The sequence below is a fragment of the Pinus tabuliformis genome, chromosome 1_2 (assembly GCF_031772625.1).
Source record: "Pinus tabuliformis cultivar Carrire ecotype Pingquan chromosome 1_2, CPIR1, whole genome shotgun sequence".
Classification (NCBI taxonomy): Eukaryota; Viridiplantae; Streptophyta; class Pinopsida; order Pinales; family Pinaceae; genus Pinus; species Pinus tabuliformis.
Window position 1 is genome coordinate 912193243 of NC_142298.1, and position 18576 is coordinate 912211818.

Here is an 18576-nt window from a genome sequence, read left to right on the forward strand (position 1 = left end):
GGTCATGTGACAGTTCTTGATAACCATAGAATTGAAACCATACTTAAAGTTTGTTTCAGCTCCATTTGGGAGGAGGGGTTGGGTTGCCAGCCTTGACTCCCAGTCATGTTTGCATCTATATGCGCTCGGTGAAGTTTGAAAGGCTCTGTGGAAGAGGGGCTTGGGAATGGTCGTTGGCCCTTGGTCACTACACACCCACGAGACTGCAAACTAAGTGACCAAGGGCTCGGGGCTGAGCCCCAACCCAGGGTCTAACCATATGACATATGACCAGAGACGGAGGCAGGGCAAAGCGCTTGGCGGACAGGTGCAAGGATTTGGGGGCCAACCTCTGGATTTATGAACCCGTGGAACCGTGGCTCGACTGACTAGGGGGCTTTGCCGAAAAGGGCAGGCAGTTAGCCCCAACCCCCAAGCACATGACCCCATGTAGCCCTAATTTTCCGCCAAAGGGGTCATTGCGCATTTAAACGATCCAACAAATTACACCCGAACCAACGGGAATCTCATCAGCACTGGGCAAAAATGACGCTCAACAGTCCCTGAAATTACAGAATTCGTAAAACAGTTGGCAGCGGAGTCCAGTTTGTAGAGTAGTTAGCAATAAAACTTCTCTAGAGCATAACTTCTTCAATTTTTGGCCAAATTGAGCGTACCAAGAGCCCAACTTGGGGTTTTTTATTGTTCTGGAGCCATTGGAGACATCATTTTTACATTTTGAGCACTATAAATCTATGTAAACACAAATTTGAGCACTTAATGAAAGAGGCTCAACATTGGAAGCTGGGCCACGAGATGTAGCCTAGGAGGGGTGAACTCCTTTATCATTTTGTTGTCTTGTGTTACTGTATATGATATATTTGTCCATGTTTTTATGTTTTAAAGTGAGTTTTAAAATCATTATTTTATGTGCTTTTACAAAGTGATCCATTATCTAAAAGACATAAAATTTTACTTGCATATTTTCTATCACCTTCAAATTTGTATAACAAATCAATATTAGAGAAAACATAATAAATTTTTTCTAATATTCCTTCTTCCCTACCATTATATATTGAGAAAAAATAATGATCAATCTAATAATATAATACTAAAAATGTAATAGCTCAAAATTTATATATATATATATATATATAATATTATTAAATATATATTTTTCTAAATTTTACATTTTAATTATTTTATTTTATAATTAAATAAAAAAATATCAAATAAAATAAAAGAACCATTGAAGCCAACTCAACAAATTGTTATTTATTAGAACTTATTAATATGTAAGGTATGATGATTTCACTATGTTTTATTTTTCTCTTATATTTTGTTATTTATTTATTTATAAATAAGGTACTATGTTTTATTTTTCTGTTTTATTTTATAAATTGAGATTTACAATTTTATTTAGGCATATTCATAAATGGCCGTCGAGTGGTCACATGAGAGATTTTAGTGGGCATAATGATAGTGCAGAGAGTCCAGGATACACTAGTAAGCATGTGGTTAGAAAGAATTCATAAAATGCATTTTTCTTAAATTATACAAGAAGACATGTTTATATAAAAACACACAAATTACAGTTGATGTTCTATTTTATAGAAACAACATATTCAACTATGAATTATATTCATATGGGGTATGTGATGATGTTTTTGTTTTTTGGAGTTATATTTAGTAAATTGAATTTTACAAATTTTCATTTGGTATACTTATAAATGATTTTTTAGTGGTTATAATGATATTACGGGAGAGGGAGAGAAACACTAGTAAACATATGGTTAGGAAGATAATATATATATATATATATATATATATTTATATATTTATTTTAAATTATATAAAAAGATAAGTTTACAGAAACCACATAATTTATAGTTTAATGTGTGTTTTATATCAATATACATTTAATTATAAATTTTAATTTTGATAGAATATAATAATTTTATACCAACAACAAATATAATTCACATTTCATAAATTGTCATAATATACTTATTTATTGCATTCACCCATAAACATACTAAATTACAACATAAGAATATACCTATGAGTACCACAAATATTAGATCTTCATGATTTGCATCCGAAATTCTGGATTGGTGTTTGATTAACTCACTTAGACATTGATGATAGCATGTGTGGATGGACTATGTGTGTCTTAACCTTTGAGCTTGATATAAATTCACCTCACAATAATTGTGACATCGAGTGTGTGACATGCTTAGCTTGTTCATTAACCTTAAAACCATATGTTGAAAAGTCTAATGCCCTATTTTTTAATCTGAGAGAGTGCCACATTCTGATCTACTTGCCTTGTTAGAAAATGATTTGCTCGCTGATTGTGTACCCTCGGGCCATGAAAGAACTGAACACTCTCAAATCTTGCTACATCTTCCTTGATTCGTAAAAACAGTCTTGAAAAAGCACTATTGTTTGAACAAAAGGTTTTACTCATTGATTTAATAACCAATTCCAAGTCCCTAATAACAATTGACCTATTGTAACACCTTTCATCGACAATACTCATACCTTGATATAGAGCAAGGGATTTAAACTAATTATTGTGGTTTTGCCAAATACGTATTCAACGATTTTCTCCTCATTTCTCTCGTGATTAACAATTATCCTCCTTGTTCATCCCAACTTTCAAAACTAAACATAAGTAACATGATTAAAAAACAATTACACAAACACTTGTACATTTTAATAATCACACAATTATGATAAAATAATAATCTAATTTTAAAGTTTTGTTGTTGTTCAAAGCTCGAAATTTCATTAATCAGAAGAAGCATTACATGTGAGATTTTCTTTATGCTACTGGTATGTCCAATGAGAAACTAGACTGGTAGCACAAATTTATGATCTTGAGTTTACAAAGACCTCTCTTAACCAGTTTATTAGACAAAAAATAGAGATTCCCAAATGATCAGGAGCTCAAAATTTTCCAAAAATTCAAAGTTGTCAAAATGGTGTGGAACCTAAACGACCACGTAGATCTCGTCATCTTGATTCCAGCACGACTCATTTTGCGTAAAACCGATATCATATGCTCAAGATATTGTGTTTTGACCGTTTTTCCAAACAAGTGAATTTTAAAAAAAAGGACAACCTAGTCAGCAGTTTGTACTACTGACGTGGCGCTGACTAGGTAGGTGAGATGGAAGTTTGACTTGGTCAAAACATTCCCTCGGTGAATTGGGTTGTGCCAAGTGGCACCTTGTTAGTGGTACAAGTGGCAAGTATTGTGTGGTCCATGTGTTTTTGTGGTGGCCCAGTCGGAGGCCACCACATGGCAGCTCGAGAGGCCACAAAAATTTTGTTATCGACTAGGGGAGGCAGCGGGGGTCGAACACTGCAACCTCCCAACACACAACAAGAGTCGTTACCATTGCACCACACAAGCAGTTCTTAACCCTTTACATTGCGGATTATATTTCGCGCAGTTTAGGAAGAGGGCCAGTCCGTGTGGGGCCATCCCACGCGGTTTATAGATCGCCCATGTGAACTCCTAACATTAAACTACCAACATCTATACCTTTAACCGTCGGGGAAAATCGCCAGCCCACACGGTCATGTAACTGGCTGCAATGTGACCGCTTTAAGCCTAAACCGCTAGCGTTTTATGCAATCGCCAAAGGTAAGGGGCCAGCACTGGGGCTAGCCCCTGGGCGCATGACCCCCCATATGACCATTCTTTTAGTTTTTAGGCCTTGATGACTAAATTAACTGTCCGACAAATCCGCCCAGATTTTGGCAGATTTGCTGGCCCATTAGTGGAAAATGGGGTGAAATTGTAGGATGATGCCGAATTTTGGGCAATTTGTGGAGCGAATAGTGGAGAAATTAGGAGAGGTAATAACTTCTCCAATTTTCGACCAAATTGGATGCAAAAAGAGGCTAGGTAGCCATTTTTGGACATTATGGACTCATTAGATCAGGTCTCAGAATCAAAGGAGCACTTCTAGATAGGCTTTTTGTAGGTTGAAGTCTATGGGTGCCATGGTCAACCAGAGCGTTGAATCAGTTTATGGAGGAGTTTGAAGATGGAGATGACCTTGCAGGGGTTTTCCAGCCTCCATGTGCTTTCTGAAATAGCTATTACATCAATGTTGTAGCTTTTATTCCTCTTTTCTCTATGTGTTTTGGAGGAGAGACTAGTTTATGTACTTCAAGTGGATTATGGTATTGTTAATGCTCTTTGAAGTTGGAGTATGGGGTCTTGGTGCAAGATTCCTTTGTTTGCTGAAAGTTTACATGTTTGACTATAGGTTAACATGTATATGGAGTGATAACTCTTGCAAAAGTTTGTTTCTTTGAAGGAGAAACTAACCATTCCACTTAGCACTTTATGTACTCTTCTTTTTTCTAAACATTGAGCATAATAAGAAGGGGTCATACCATTAGAGCTGATCCAAGGAGATGTAGCCCAGGAGGGGTGAACTCCTTTAACAATGGCTGGTGTATTACTTATTGATTCATGCTTCCATTCAGTGTTTTGAATTCATGTTTTAAAAGTTTTCATGAAATTAACATAAGAAAACACACATAACAACTCATGTTTTTACTTGTTATTTTGGAGTACAAACCTCAAGCATATTTTTGTATTCTGATGAGGATCTTAGCATAGAACAACTAATATTCTTAATCGGATCACCAAAAAGAACAAAATTTGCTGAATGGCAATGAACACAGATGTCTATAGAATCCCACAAACTAAGACCGAGAGGAATCATAGACTATGAAAAAGGAGGGAGCTTCTACTGAACTAAACTTAACTAATAGTTCCACCACTTGATGACCTAGTGGAGCATATCCCTAATATGGTAGAGAATTGTCGTGAGGAAGGACATCGAAATGCTGGATGTGAAGGACAATCCTCCCCATGCCACAAGTGTTGGAGCCACCCTCCCTCAAGTGATAGACCATGTGACCACAGTTACTCCGGAGCTTGTTTCTGAAGCCACGAAGAACCATGACATTGCTAGCTAAGTCTTTGTAATTACGCCTAAAATAAAGTACTTTATAATGCATGCTTCTACTTGTTATTGCTCCTTGCATGAGGGAACACTTGAGTGAGAACCTTTGCAAAGCCACATTGCCACAATTAGAGATTTCCACCCACAAGCGATAAAATACCTCCATGAGGTCGACAAATAGAATTGGGCCTCATACCATACAATGAGTTATGGCATTAAATAAAGTGAAAGAAGTCAAAGAACTATTGGAGAAAAATGAAGCATAAGGGAGAACTTGAACGACCAACTTGAGCCCCATAGAAATCAAGTAGATGCGGGAGGATGAAGAGGTCAGAATAAAGGATGGAATGTTACACTGAATCACCACCTTTAAAAAGGCCAGATTACACCCAGAGATGGACCAACCAAATTATGCGTGGCGATGACAAAAGATGGTTGACATGGCGAGAAAAAGAAGGCATTGTCAGAGACTCAGAAAGGTAAGCAATATTGCTCCAGGGAAACTCAAACATATCTAAAGATGGAAGTTGCCTTACAATGACCCTGTCCTTTGCCATCGGTTCAAGGAGCCTTCCCAAGCAATAATTTAAAGCCATCATTTGTGTGCAGGGTGAGGTAGAACGAGTGTACTACCATACTAGATTCATAAATATAGTTCTTGCGTGGGAATTTATTAGTGTGTACTAGCGCTCGCGAGGGAGCACTTCAAAGGCGAGGTGACCATCTAAACCATACAACACATAATAATCACGATGTTTGGCTTGCATGAGCACCTACTATGAGGGAATCTAATTTTAAAATTATGGTCAACCCAAATACAAAATTAGTGTGTGAGAGGCCTCTTATCTGTGGAATTAAAAACCCATCTCCACACAAAAATTTGATTAAAATTTACACATATACATACTCTAACTTCTTTGAATTTAAAAATATGACCAAAACTATAACATGGAAAAGAAACACATCTTCTTAACCACATCACACATTTATTAATTTAATAAAAAAATGTAAAATAATCCTCACAAAAAGTTCAATACGTTTCTATAAGTGACTAGCACAAATCTCGAAAAGGCCCATTTCATAAGTCAAGTGGAATAAACACAACCACAGTTTAGGTAATGAACCATGGAACCACGCAAAATGGCATACCCATTGTTCAACCGTTAAACCATGGATGGCAAACAGAAAAAACAATTAAACCATGGGACCACACCCATTGTTTAACGTTTAAACCACGTAACCATGCTAACACAACACTGAAAGTAAAATTCTCCTTCAAAACCTTCTGGAAGAAAATTGGTTTACTTGGACGGCTGGGCCAACGACCTTACGCAAATTCACTTTTAACAGCATATTCAAACTCACCAAAATAATATTCCTCGGATCTTAAACCAAATTTCAGCGCTGATTAATAAAGGTTCGCCCCCTCCAATAATAAATACATTAAATATATTTAAAAGGACAATAAATCGCGGAAAATATTCATATCTACGGTCAATGGTGCCCAATAACGAACCGCCAAACTCAGTTTGGATCGACGGATAGCAAAGCAGCGCGTGGGATTTACTCACAATACCTGCCCGATGGTTAAGCCCCTGGTTTGCTGTACTGGGCGTGGAGCCTTGCATACCCTCCACAAGGGTTTTGTTTGGCAGAGCCAATATAAAGGAGTCGAAGAAGGTTTGGTGTTAAAGATTGCAAGGGATACCTACTCGCCTATTCATTGTTCGGGTAGTTGCAACTGTGGTTCGAACCTAGAACGGCAGCTAGAGGCAAGCCGTCTGTATTAGGCCGGGAATTATTGAAAAGTTCGGCCTTGAACGACTCTCTGGAGCTGCGGATCCATCACTTGGTGAGGATCAGAGTTGATTGTCCTCGTCTAATCTTTTTCCGAATCCGAGCTGCTGTAGATTCATCTTAGGTTTTGTAATGGCCAACATCGACATTGAGGGTATTTTGAAGGAAATTCCCAACGATGGGAGGGTACCAAAGACCAAGATTGTGTGTACACTGGGCCCTGCCTCTAGGAGTGTTGAGATGATCGAGAAGCTGCTGAGGGCTGGGATGAATGTTGCACGATTCAACTTCTCTCACGGTTCACATGAGTATCACCAAGAGACGCTTGATAATCTCAGGACAGCGATGTATAATACGCAGATAATGTGTGCTGTTATGCTTGATACCAAGGTACATGCTGGCTAATCCTTGTTTATTTTATATGTGTAACAAGCTATCTATGTCTGTTTGGTGTTCTGTCTACGTTTGACTTGGGTTTTTGATGATCTGATTGGCTCAAGTAGGTAATTATGTTAAAAATCACAAGTCCCCGCAAGGGCATTCGTTTTGTCAAAATCACTTGGGATTTGCACCTGGTCTTGATGATAAGCTTTCGATCATTACCAAATGTAACTGGTAAAAAGCCTTTAGTCATCCTCTGAGTGCTCCGAAGTGGAGGGTTTGGCCTACCTGTACGAACCAAATTGCAGCCAGTGACTCTGGCAAACTAGGAGTCAAACGAAGACCTACAACCTTTTGGTGGGCTACTCTACCACCGATCTAATGCCTTTTTAATTGAAAAAAGGTCTGATTTTGCAGATCCACGGGTATATTGGTGTGATGGATGACAATTCTTGAAGGTCTATGTTTAAGCCAGTTCATTAGGTATGGTAAAGACATCCTCTGCCTTAGAGGGTCAGTTGACGTTTCTCTATAAACTTAATTCCTGTTGTGGTGTTTCTGCGAATATGTGGTAATGATATTCTTTGGCTCAGAGAGTCAATGTACAGTTTTCTATGAGCTTAATTCCTGCTGTGGCGTTTCTGCTTGTTGCTTCAGTTACAGACTTGCTTTCTTAGAGCAAACGAAGTGGAGTAGTAGGTATGCTTACTGTAGTTATTATTTTTGGTCACATCTGGAACCTTAAGGACTTGCCAAACTGGTCTGGAACAAATCTTCAAACCTTTATGACTGGCCAAACTGGTCCAGAACAAACCTCCAAACCTTCAGTATCCCGGGCAAACTTTTAAGTACAAACCTCCAAACCTTTCACAAAAATGCAACTTTAATTTAATCAATAGAAAATAAAGTTTTAATCAATGGATATAATCTCACAAAGTTGACTGTTGTCATACTGTTATGCTTGCAATAACAAAAGTTTCCTCGTCGTGTGATCTTTTCAGAGATTTATCATAACTAGTTTTCATAGGCATAAATCTGATATTTTGCTTCTTATAGTCCAACAAACTTCTTTAGCCTTTACTGAGTTCTAAATTTTGGAGGATGTTACTATATTATTGAGACTTAGGCATGTCTCTTTAGGGTGATCTAATATTCTGTTAATATTGTTTTTAATCAAGAAAATATATCTTGTATTTAATAAATACGACTCTTTAGAGAGAGCTTCCAACATACGCAAGAGTTTTCAACTGACCTAAATCTGGCATAAGAGTTTGGACTCTGGAGTTACAGTAAAACCATGGTTTGGCATGATTAAGCTAAAAGCTCTGACATTCATCTACATACATTATATTTCTAACAATTAGCATAACTCTCTGGAGTCCCAATGTGCCTATTGATTGATATGATATAGCCTATGCTCTGGTATCCGGCTACATACGTTGTACCAGAAAAGGTTGACACACTTCAGACAACAAATACAAAGCATAAGTAAGACAACATAGTCCAGCCTTGATGTTTCTACTAAGCCCTTGAAGTTTCTGCCAAGCTTTGGCAGAGCTTGAGCATAGATTCTCCTCAATGATGATGGCTTGGTTGGTCTCCAAAAATCCTCTGTGCAGATGCTTTTTAACATTTCAGCCCCCTCTGTTAATTTGGCCCTCAGATGAATTCACTTCTCCACCCTTTCTGTGTACAACTTGACGAAATTAGTCAGAAACATGATGAAGTGTCTCCACTGTGATCTTATTAGATTTCTGTTTCTTCCTCTATGAGCTTTATGGCAGTTATTGGACTGTAGATTGCAGTCCATGCCAAGCCACAAAGTTCTCCGTCTGATAGAGGGTATCAAAATGGTTGGGGAGCATCTCCCTTGCCTTCATTATAGGGCATACCCTTGCTCTTCTTTGTTGGTTTTGCCATATGCCTGTAAATGAGTTTTCAAGCCAATTTTTGTGTGCCAAATGTTCTGGAAACGAGGTGGGACCAATTATATGCTTCCTTGTTTCATGCATGGGTGAAATAAAAGGGCAGTAAGAAAGGGTTGTGGTATTTACTATTTGCCCCCTACTGTTTGCCGTGAGGCCAGTATGGCAATCTCATTTCGTCACCTGAGAGAATGAGTTTGGAGATGTGCTATCATTAAATGTGGAATAGGTTTTCAAGTTTTAACCACCCCAATTAATGGTCTATGGTTGGATCAGAAGGGGGTTCTCCTTCTTTAGTCTCCATAGTTAACAAATCTATCTAGTGTCCACTCATCTGCCTTCCTAATGGGGTAGATGGTGATGAGTTTAGATATGTGCTTGCTGAATATAGCCATTGGGCAAGCCAGTATGTCACCTTGTTCATAGATCTTGTAACATGCTGAAATCCAAATTCTTCAAACACATACCAACAACTGCTTAATCCATTCGTTCTTGTTCATCATATTGTAGGATGGGTTATTGGTCCTCCTATTCATAAGGTTGATGATCACCTGTGAATTATCTTCAAAGATGTATTTTTTGAAGCTGTGCTTAAGAGTTCCTTTGATTCTCAGGAGTCAGAACCAAGGTTTCAATTTTTTGCTTACTTATTAGTCTTTCAGTCTGAAAAATTGGTCAGGTTTCAATTTTTGCCTATCTATTGTCTTCTCTGAAGAGATCTCTTGCTCCTGCATCCTTGAATTTCTTCCTATTCTGATATGTATGTGGTGCAAGCTTCAACGGAATTTTATACATGTCTCCCTACTTGCTAACTTTCTTTGTTTTCATAGGCAGAGGAATACATTCATACTAATTGATTACTCAACAGAATTCAAAAAACATACATTCAAACAATGTAGTGCCCTTTAAGAGGATCTATTTTAGCTTTTGTGTTTGCAGTTAGGACTGAGTGAGACCCAAAAACCTTGTGTCCCTTTGCTTAAACTATGTTTAACTTTTGAACCATCTCTACACTGACCATATTCTCTGTGCTACTACTATCAATAATGTTTTACAACACTTACCTTTCACTTAAATCTTTTTTTGAAGATGTTCTTCCACAGCCAACATTCTTCCTCCCAATATTGTTTTTGCATCTCACAAAGACAAGTTAAACTGTTTCATCCCTACCACAATGTGGTCATGCCATGATCTGTAACAGTGAGTTTTTCAGGCCTGGTATTGATAGCCAAACTTTGGTGGAGCATGGGCCTCTCCCCTACTTTGTGTTTGACCTTTGAAAGAAGATTGAAATGTTGAAATTGATTGGCACCCCCTTTGCCAATATGCTCCCAGATTGTTCACCTCCTTTTTGTTTAATTGTGGTACTACTGGAGATGTGTCTTACCAGGTCTTCCTTTGCTACATGGTTGTAGAAGGGCTTACTGCCAGTGTTACGAACATCTCGATAACATCCCGATTTTATCTCGAAATGACAATTTTTGGCCTAACCGAGGTTTGCTGATTTTTACTGATATTTTGATGGTATCTTGATTTTGCTGATGTTTGTCGATTTTTACTGATATTTTCCTGACTTTTACGATTTTTTGGTTTTCCAGACCCTTGTCGATTTTATCCCAATGCCGATGTTCGCAACATTGCTTACTGGCACCTCTTCTCCAGTCCCTTTATATACAACCTGATCCATGGAATAGTATTTGAAAAGGACAGTTTTCAGGAATCATTCTAAACATGTGTTCATTAAGCAGGTTTGTTTGATTGCTTCGAGTCTTTCCCTGGGAAAAATATCATAGTTCCGAAATCCCTTCTACAGAAAAGACCTTTTCTGGCCAATCTCGTAGCATCAAACATAGTCAAGAAACCAAACTGACATATTGGACACTGAGGCATCCAAATAGGTCTTGATATCATATTCCAGGTGTCCTATGGTTGGCATATTGGATACTGAAACATCCAAATAGGTTTTTATGTCATATCCCAGGCATCCCTTTGTCTTTCAAATTGGCATTTGAGAAAGCCAGAAACTATCTGCAATACACCCCACAGCCTTTGAATCGGAGCTTGTGATTATAGTGGTGGGTTGGGACTTTAAAGTTACTATATATTTGTCCAAGAGGTGAAGAGAACCAGACTTTGCTAGGTAATGAATTCTGCAAGGCTAAATTCACCTTGTCCTTTCCCAAAACTGGTTCAACAGTGGAAGCACAACCACTTTTTATGTTTTTCAAGCCTTGAACTGCCAATTCTATGAGATATCGGTGGAAAAATGCTATTTGGTTCACATACAGATGGAACTCTGGTTAGAGTTCTTGTTAAAAATAAAATAGAAGGATTAATGGTATATTAAAGTATTGTTATTATCAATCTAACAAAAAAGCTGTGCCTTGAAGTGCCCAAGGAGGATTTTGAGAATTACTACTTCAGACGTACTGATGAATAGAGATAAAAGTTACTGATGTGGCAGGGAGTTCTGAATTTTTTTTTTTTGATTTTGTTTGAAAGTTGAGTTGTAAAGACGTATTTTTGACATTGTTATTATGGTAGTCAAATAAGCTAATAAATTTCATCTTAATAGGAGACTTACTAATAAGTAGCTTGTATAAATTTAATGGTTGGCAGTGGCACTGCTTTATATGAGGAATTCTGGTATCATGGTCATACATGTCTTGTAAACTTAAGCATATCTGTTTTTATAGGGCACTGCAGTTCGATGTGTTAGTTCAGTGCAGATTAAGAAAGAACAATAATGGTTATAATCGAGTTAGTTTGAAACAAAGTTAATTTTATTTTAGAAAGGAATATCCCTTTCACGATTTTTTGATGTCTTTATCCTTCTATGCGAAGAGTTTTGTTATAGCTGGACCATTGTGCAACTCTGTATGGTACCTGGCCATGTTTGTGGTTGCTCTTTTCACAAAAAAATATTAATCTTAGTATCTGCCAGGTGCATGAGCATTGAGTTTGTTTGAAACAAGGTTAATTTTATTATAGAAAGGAATATCCCTTTCCCAAATTTTTGATGTCTTTATCCTTCTATGCTAAGCCTCAGTTTGGTTATAGCTGGTCCATTGTGCAACTCTGTATGGTACCTGGCCATGTTTGTGGTTGCCCTTTTCACAAAAAATTATTGATCTTCTCGTGGAGATTTACCTTGACAATTTTTAAAATCTAAAGGATTAATTGGTGTGTAGTGTTTTAGGAGCCGAAGATAACATTCTTTAAGTTAGTATCTGCCAGGTGCATGAGCATTGAGTTTGTTTGAAACAAGGTTAATTTTATTATAGAAAGGAATATCCCTTTCCTGAATTTTTGATGTCTTTATCCTTCTATATTAAGTCTCAGTTTGGTTATAGCTGGACCATTGTGCAACTCTGTATGGTACCTGGTCATGTTTGTGGTTGCCCTTTTCACAAAAAAGGATCGATCTTCCCGTGGAGATTTACCTTGACAATTTTTAAAATCTAAAGGATTAATTGGTGTGTAGTGTTTTAGGAGCTGAAGATAACATTCTTTTAAGTTAAGCCTAGTGTATTAATAAGAAGTGTTGAATTCCTTGGATTTGCCCTTTTGTTTTATTTCTTCATATGTTTGTCAAATTTTATTTCCCGTTTTTTGCTTTGTGGGTATGTTCTTTGTGAGTTTCAAATATACACGTTCATCTATAACTATTAGAGTTTTAGTATACTTTAGAGACATGATGATAGAATTTCATTTTTTTTGCAGGGACCTGAGATTCGAACTGGATTTTTGAAGGATGCAAAAGCAATCCAACTGAAGGAAGGTCAGGAAATCACAATAACTACAGATTACACTATTAAGGGTGATACTAACATGATCTCCATGAGCTATAAAAAACTGGCAGAAGATTTAAGTCCTGGTAATACAATCTTGTGTGCTGATGGGACAATCACACTTACTGTGTTGTCAACTGATAAAAAGGCAGCCACAGTGAGGTGTCGCTGTGAAAATACGGCTGTCCTTGGCGAGAGAAAAAATGTTAATTTGCCTGGAGTTGTGGTTGATCTGCCGACTCTTACAGAAAAAGACAAGGAGGATATTTTGGTGTGGGGTGTTCCTAACAAAATAGACATGATTGCTCTTTCTTTTGTTCGAAAGGGCTCAGATCTTGTTAATGTTAGGCAAGTATTGGGGAAGCATTCAAAGAACATTATGCTGATGTCAAAGGTATGTTGTTTACTGCTACTTTGGTTGCTGAAATCTTTGGGTTGACCTTTATGCATGTATAGTGCTTTTAGAATCTGCATTCAAAATTTTCTTTTTTTGATTTTGTTTTCCCCATGCTCAAGGTGATTATGATAAGAAATCTGCTTACAGGAATGATCCTATGGTTTCCCCATGCTCAAGGTTTATGTAGAGTTGTCTGAAGATGTGTATGTAGGGTTTTGGATATCACTGTGCTGTTATTTAGATATACACATGTTTCACCACTCATTGTCAGGGGAAACAAAAACAGCTAAAGAGGGTTAGAGAACATGACTGCCTGGGAGGACAGTGCAAAAACCTGCATACATGGCATAATGTGTAAACCTGCATTCTTGGATGTTGTCTATACATGACATACTGTGTAAACCTGCATACTTTGTAAACCTGCTATGGTCATTCTCAGAAATGTTTCCTGGATGGTCACTTATTTTGCTTGACCAACTTGGCTGATTGTCATTCTGAATTGATTGCTAAAAAGCTTTTTGGATTAGATTGTACCATGTTATGGAGCACTAAAGTAGAAGAGAAGATGTTTTCTTGATTTCTAGTGTATTTTGAAGAGTGTACTTGTTTATAAAGAACTGCAATGGCTTATTTCTTATGTTGTTCCTTCTAGGTTGAGAATCAGGAAGGCGTGGTCAACTTTGATGAAATTTTGCGCGAGTCTGATGCATTTATGGTTGCTCGTGGAGATCTTGGTATGGAGATTCCAGTTGAAAAAATATTCTTGGCTCAGAAAATGATGATATACAAGTGCAATCTCGTTGGAAAGCCTGTTGTCACTGCTACTCAAATGTTAGAATCGATGATTAAGTCTCCTCGCCCTACCCGTGCTGAAGCTACAGATGTGGCTAATGCTGTTCTAGATGGGACTGATTGTGTTATGCTTAGTGGTGAAAGTGCAGCAGGGGCATATCCTGAGGTGGCAGTGAAGACCATGGCTCACATATGTATAGAAGCTGAATCTTCGCTGGACTATTCAGCTATCTTTAAAGATTTAATAAGATCTACTCCCTTACCTATGAGCCCCCTAGAGAGTCTTGCATCTTCAGCTGTTCGAACTGCAAATAAAGCAAAGGCAACACTCATTGTAGTTCTAACTCGTGGTGGCACCACTGCTAAATTGGTAGCAAAGTACAGACCAGCTGTACCTATTCTCTCTGTTGTGGTTCCTGTCCTGACAACAGATTCATTTGATTGGACATGTAGTGATGAAACTCCTGCCAGGCACAGTCTTATATACAGAGGATTGGTCCCACTTCTGGCAGAAGGATCAGCAAAGGCAACTGATTCTGAATCTACTGAAGTGATTCTGGATGCTGCTCTTAAAACAGCAATGGCGAAAGGCTTATGTAAGAAGGGTGATGCAATTGTTGCGTTACACCGCATAGGAGTGGCCTCTGTTATCAAGATATGTGATGTGAAGTGAGGTAATTTATTGCAACGAAATAACATGTGCCAAGTCTTGGGTCGTGCTCTTCTGCTACTATTCAGTGCATGTTTGGAGACTTTGGCCAACCAGAAGATCATTTTGCAAGTTTAGATATGCTTAGTTGAAAACACTGCAGTTCTCAGTTTTGTCAAGTTTTGGAATTAGAATTTCTCTTCATATTTTGGTATTATTAATTTTCAATTGTTAAAGATATTGAAGCAATGTTCTAATCTAGTTTTTACCCCCAGGAAATAAATGTTTGCAAAATAGCCCAAAAAAGTAAATATACGACTGGATATCTTTGAATAAGAAACCTCACATTATGGCTGGTTTTTTATTAACAAGAGTTTACGTATGCATTAATACGGTTTTTCTTTCACTGTTTGGCCTGGAATATCTTCTATGTTATGAAACGACATTATACCTTTAATATGTCAGATGCTGCAATCCATGAATTTCTGCGATATTTGTAAATTTGTAAAATGAAGTCCCTTTTCACTAAGCTTTCCGCTTGAGTGTTTTCTGTCTACTAGTGGATGTGATATTATTTGTTCACATTAGATAATATTTACATTGTTTATGATTTTTTCAAAGTTTGATAAATAAACTTCTGATGCCGAAAACACATCAGTGGTTTGGAGACTGTCGTAAACTTCAGAGCCTTTACGTGAGAATTTCATCTTGTTTTTGGTAACAGTTTCCCTGCATTCTGCCATTTCCCGTGGTTTCCTAAGAAATCTGCACAAAGTTTCCAGCTCTATTGGGACCCTTGCCATAACCGTTTCCAGAAACCTATTGCCTTCTTTCCGTTTTACCAATTTTGATACCTGGGGACGCTTAGCGTCAAATCAAACCAGACAGATGAGCTGTACTCCGGCATTTTCTGCAGAGTTGTTTAGATACTTTCGGTATCTGTTGTCCGCGATCTGTTGTTTAGATACTTTAGAATCTCGAAATGGAAATAGTCCGTGATCTGATAGTGGTATCACTTTGAATTTTATTTGATGGCTAGTAATTCTGCACCAAATTGGGGTTTCAAATGGTGTAACGACTGTTTTCCCTGTCACTTGCAGCAAGAGTTGAAAACACAATGTATCAAGGGAACCATTTTTCTATCTTAATATCTACAGGTATATGTTGGAGTATCTATGGATATAGGTTGGCGTTATAAATACTCGTGGGTTTTAAAATGCACTTTTAAATGTCAAATTACCGACATATCTTATTATATTCTGACCATTAGCTACTTTATAACACGTGTGTACAAACTAATTTCAAATAAGCTCGCTTTTGCTAGGAGGCCATAATAATTCGAATCCTTGGTTTCACATCGAGGCCTATTTAATAGCCTTTGCAAGCCTTCTGGTTTCACTGTAAGGTTTCCCATGGAAAAAATAGTCCATTAGAGTGGCATGCACAGACTGCTGTTAGTTTCCTTTGGGTTTCTGGTTTTGGAATGTCCGGTACCAAAATGCTCCACTATGGAGAATAGTTGGGTCAGTGTAAGAAAAGTATTTGCAATGTTTACTGCCAATTTGACTGTGTTTGACTTTCGCTTGAGATCAGCACCTTAAAATTTGCAAAATTTCTAATACCACTTTTTCTTTAATTGCTTTGCTTATCCCCTAACTCCTTTGCTCAAGAAAACTCAAAAATTTCAAAGCCTTCAAAGTGCTTTCACCTACTTTTCCATTCCATTTTCACCTACTTTTCCATTCCATTATGTGACCTACTTTTCCATTCCATTATGTATTGGAGACTTTAGAAAGGAGTTGTCCCTAGTGTGACTTTTTGGAAGCTTTTCTGGTGGATTTTTCTGATCTAATTTCTCTAAAATCTGGCAGGAATTCATTGAAATCACAAGATTGATGGGTAAACCCTGCACAATAGAAGTGCCTTAGGAGTTTTTCATGGTGCTGAATCCATATATACAGTCAAAAAACTAGTTTAAACAACACAAATCAATATTTCATCTCAAAATTTTCCACCAGATTCTGTCACCGGAAACTCCAAAAAGTGGACTATAGACAACTCCCTTTAGAAACTTTAATTGGCAACAAAAGTTCACCTTTAATATTGATAAAAAGTTCAAAAACTCGTCAATGACATTTTCACGATATTTGCCAATTGAGCTGCCCCTTGGGGTTACTTGGTCTTGAAACTTACCAAAGCATCAAAATAGAAATTGGTTGTTGATAGAAAATTCAAACAATTTGTTGATAATCGTTGTTCATGCCATATTGCCATTAATTTGTAGCTTTGGTTGATGGAGTATTAACTTGCCATAAATTTCTCATGATTTTTAAAACCCATCAAGTTTGAATATGATTTGGCAATGATGATGCATGGTTTGCTTAGGTTCTTGTTTTCTTATAATATGCATGAAGGTCAAGGATTAGTTGAAAAGTTAAGAGGGGTTAACCTTGATAGCCTTTCTTATACAACATTGTTGTTAGTTCAACTTATAGGGATGTTTAAAACCAATTTGAGGAATTGAAAAATGTATGCTCGGTTTTTGAAAGGAAAACTCAAGATATTCCCTTTTTGTCAAGTTCCTTTCTAGTCATCATGAATGTTATCTCTAGTCATCTTGATGCTTAGGCATGAGCCAGAACTAGTGAGACCTACTTTCAAAGATGTCTATGTCAATACAAGTTCCCAACTCTTCCTATGATGGGGAGAATTATATAGAAGATTTCATACGTAAGACTACCCTAACTTATTACCCTTTGATGATCTAGAGATGAGGGTGAAGTGATTTGGGCTTCAACAATATATAAGAAAATCTTTTATAAAGGGCTTTGATTGGATAAGCTCTCACAATGACAGAGTAGCGCTGTTTTGAATGAGAAGGGTAGATGCAAAGGATCCTACTTGCCATATGAGATAGTTAAACATTGCAAGTTGTCACTATTAGAGGTATACATGATCAAAGGTTTTGTTGAGCAATTTAACAAAGAATATGGTGTCAAGAAGATCATCTGTAGGTGGTGGGTAGAGGGAAAAATATTTTTTTGGGAAACTAGTTGGTGTTTATTCATTCAATAATTTGATAGAGCTTTATTTATATACCATGGCTTTAATAGCCAAGTTGTATGGTAAACAATGATTGTACACACATTTAAAAAATGTATGGTTACCACTGGCCTACACAGTTCTTACCATCGGTTGTGTGTTCAATTAGGCAACCATTCTTTCTCATTCTTTAAACATAATGATAGAGAGATTGTAAAGCTAAGTGAGGGGTGGTGCCCAAATTTTATATGGTCTCTTGCCCCATGGATGTGGTTTGTGCTACCAACATTTTATCTGGTATCAACTTGAGTTGGCATATCTCAGAGCACTCGATGCATGTGAATTAGCATGTTGGAATAATAAATACAATAGACATTATCCAGTCATCTCAATTTTTGGCTCATCTTTTGCAAGGAATGTTCAAGATTGTCCATAGATGCTACAAGGCTTATAAGATGCATAAGGAATTCATGTATACAAGAAGGGTACACTTAGCTAAGAATGAAATTAATAGAGATAGTAGCAAGAAGAGGAATAAAAAGAAAAGAAGCATAGATAAGACGAGAAAAGGCACACGAATTACAAGTTGAAAAATTGAAAAGAAACCGAGATTAAAAGAAAGAACAATAATGGGAATAAAGATATAAAGAAGAATGGGAAAGAAAGGGAAAGGTGAAAAGAAGAGGTTGATAGATAAGGAAAAAAGAAAACTAGATGAGGAAAAGAAGCAAGAGGAACTAGAAAGGTTCCAACAAGAGGCAACTCAAGTAGAAAATGATAATGAACATGAAATTGAGACACAACAAAGGATAGAACAAACTCTTAAACA

General features: G+C 37.2%; 1 protein-coding gene across 1 annotated transcript; it reads left to right on the forward strand.

The window, feature by feature from the left end:
* Window positions 1–6598: 6598 nt before the first annotated feature.
* LOC149208919 (pyruvate kinase, cytosolic isozyme) lies at window positions 6599–15111 on the forward strand. Its single transcript, XM_089396211.1, has 3 exons — window positions 6599–7160; window positions 12800–13261; window positions 13917–15111. The coding sequence occupies exons 1-3, from the start codon at window positions 6903–6905 to the stop codon at window positions 14727–14729; spliced, it is 1533 nt and encodes a 510-aa protein (XP_089252337.1). The 5' UTR covers window positions 6599–6902; the 3' UTR covers window positions 14730–15111.
* Window positions 15112–18576: the final 3465 nt, after the last annotated feature.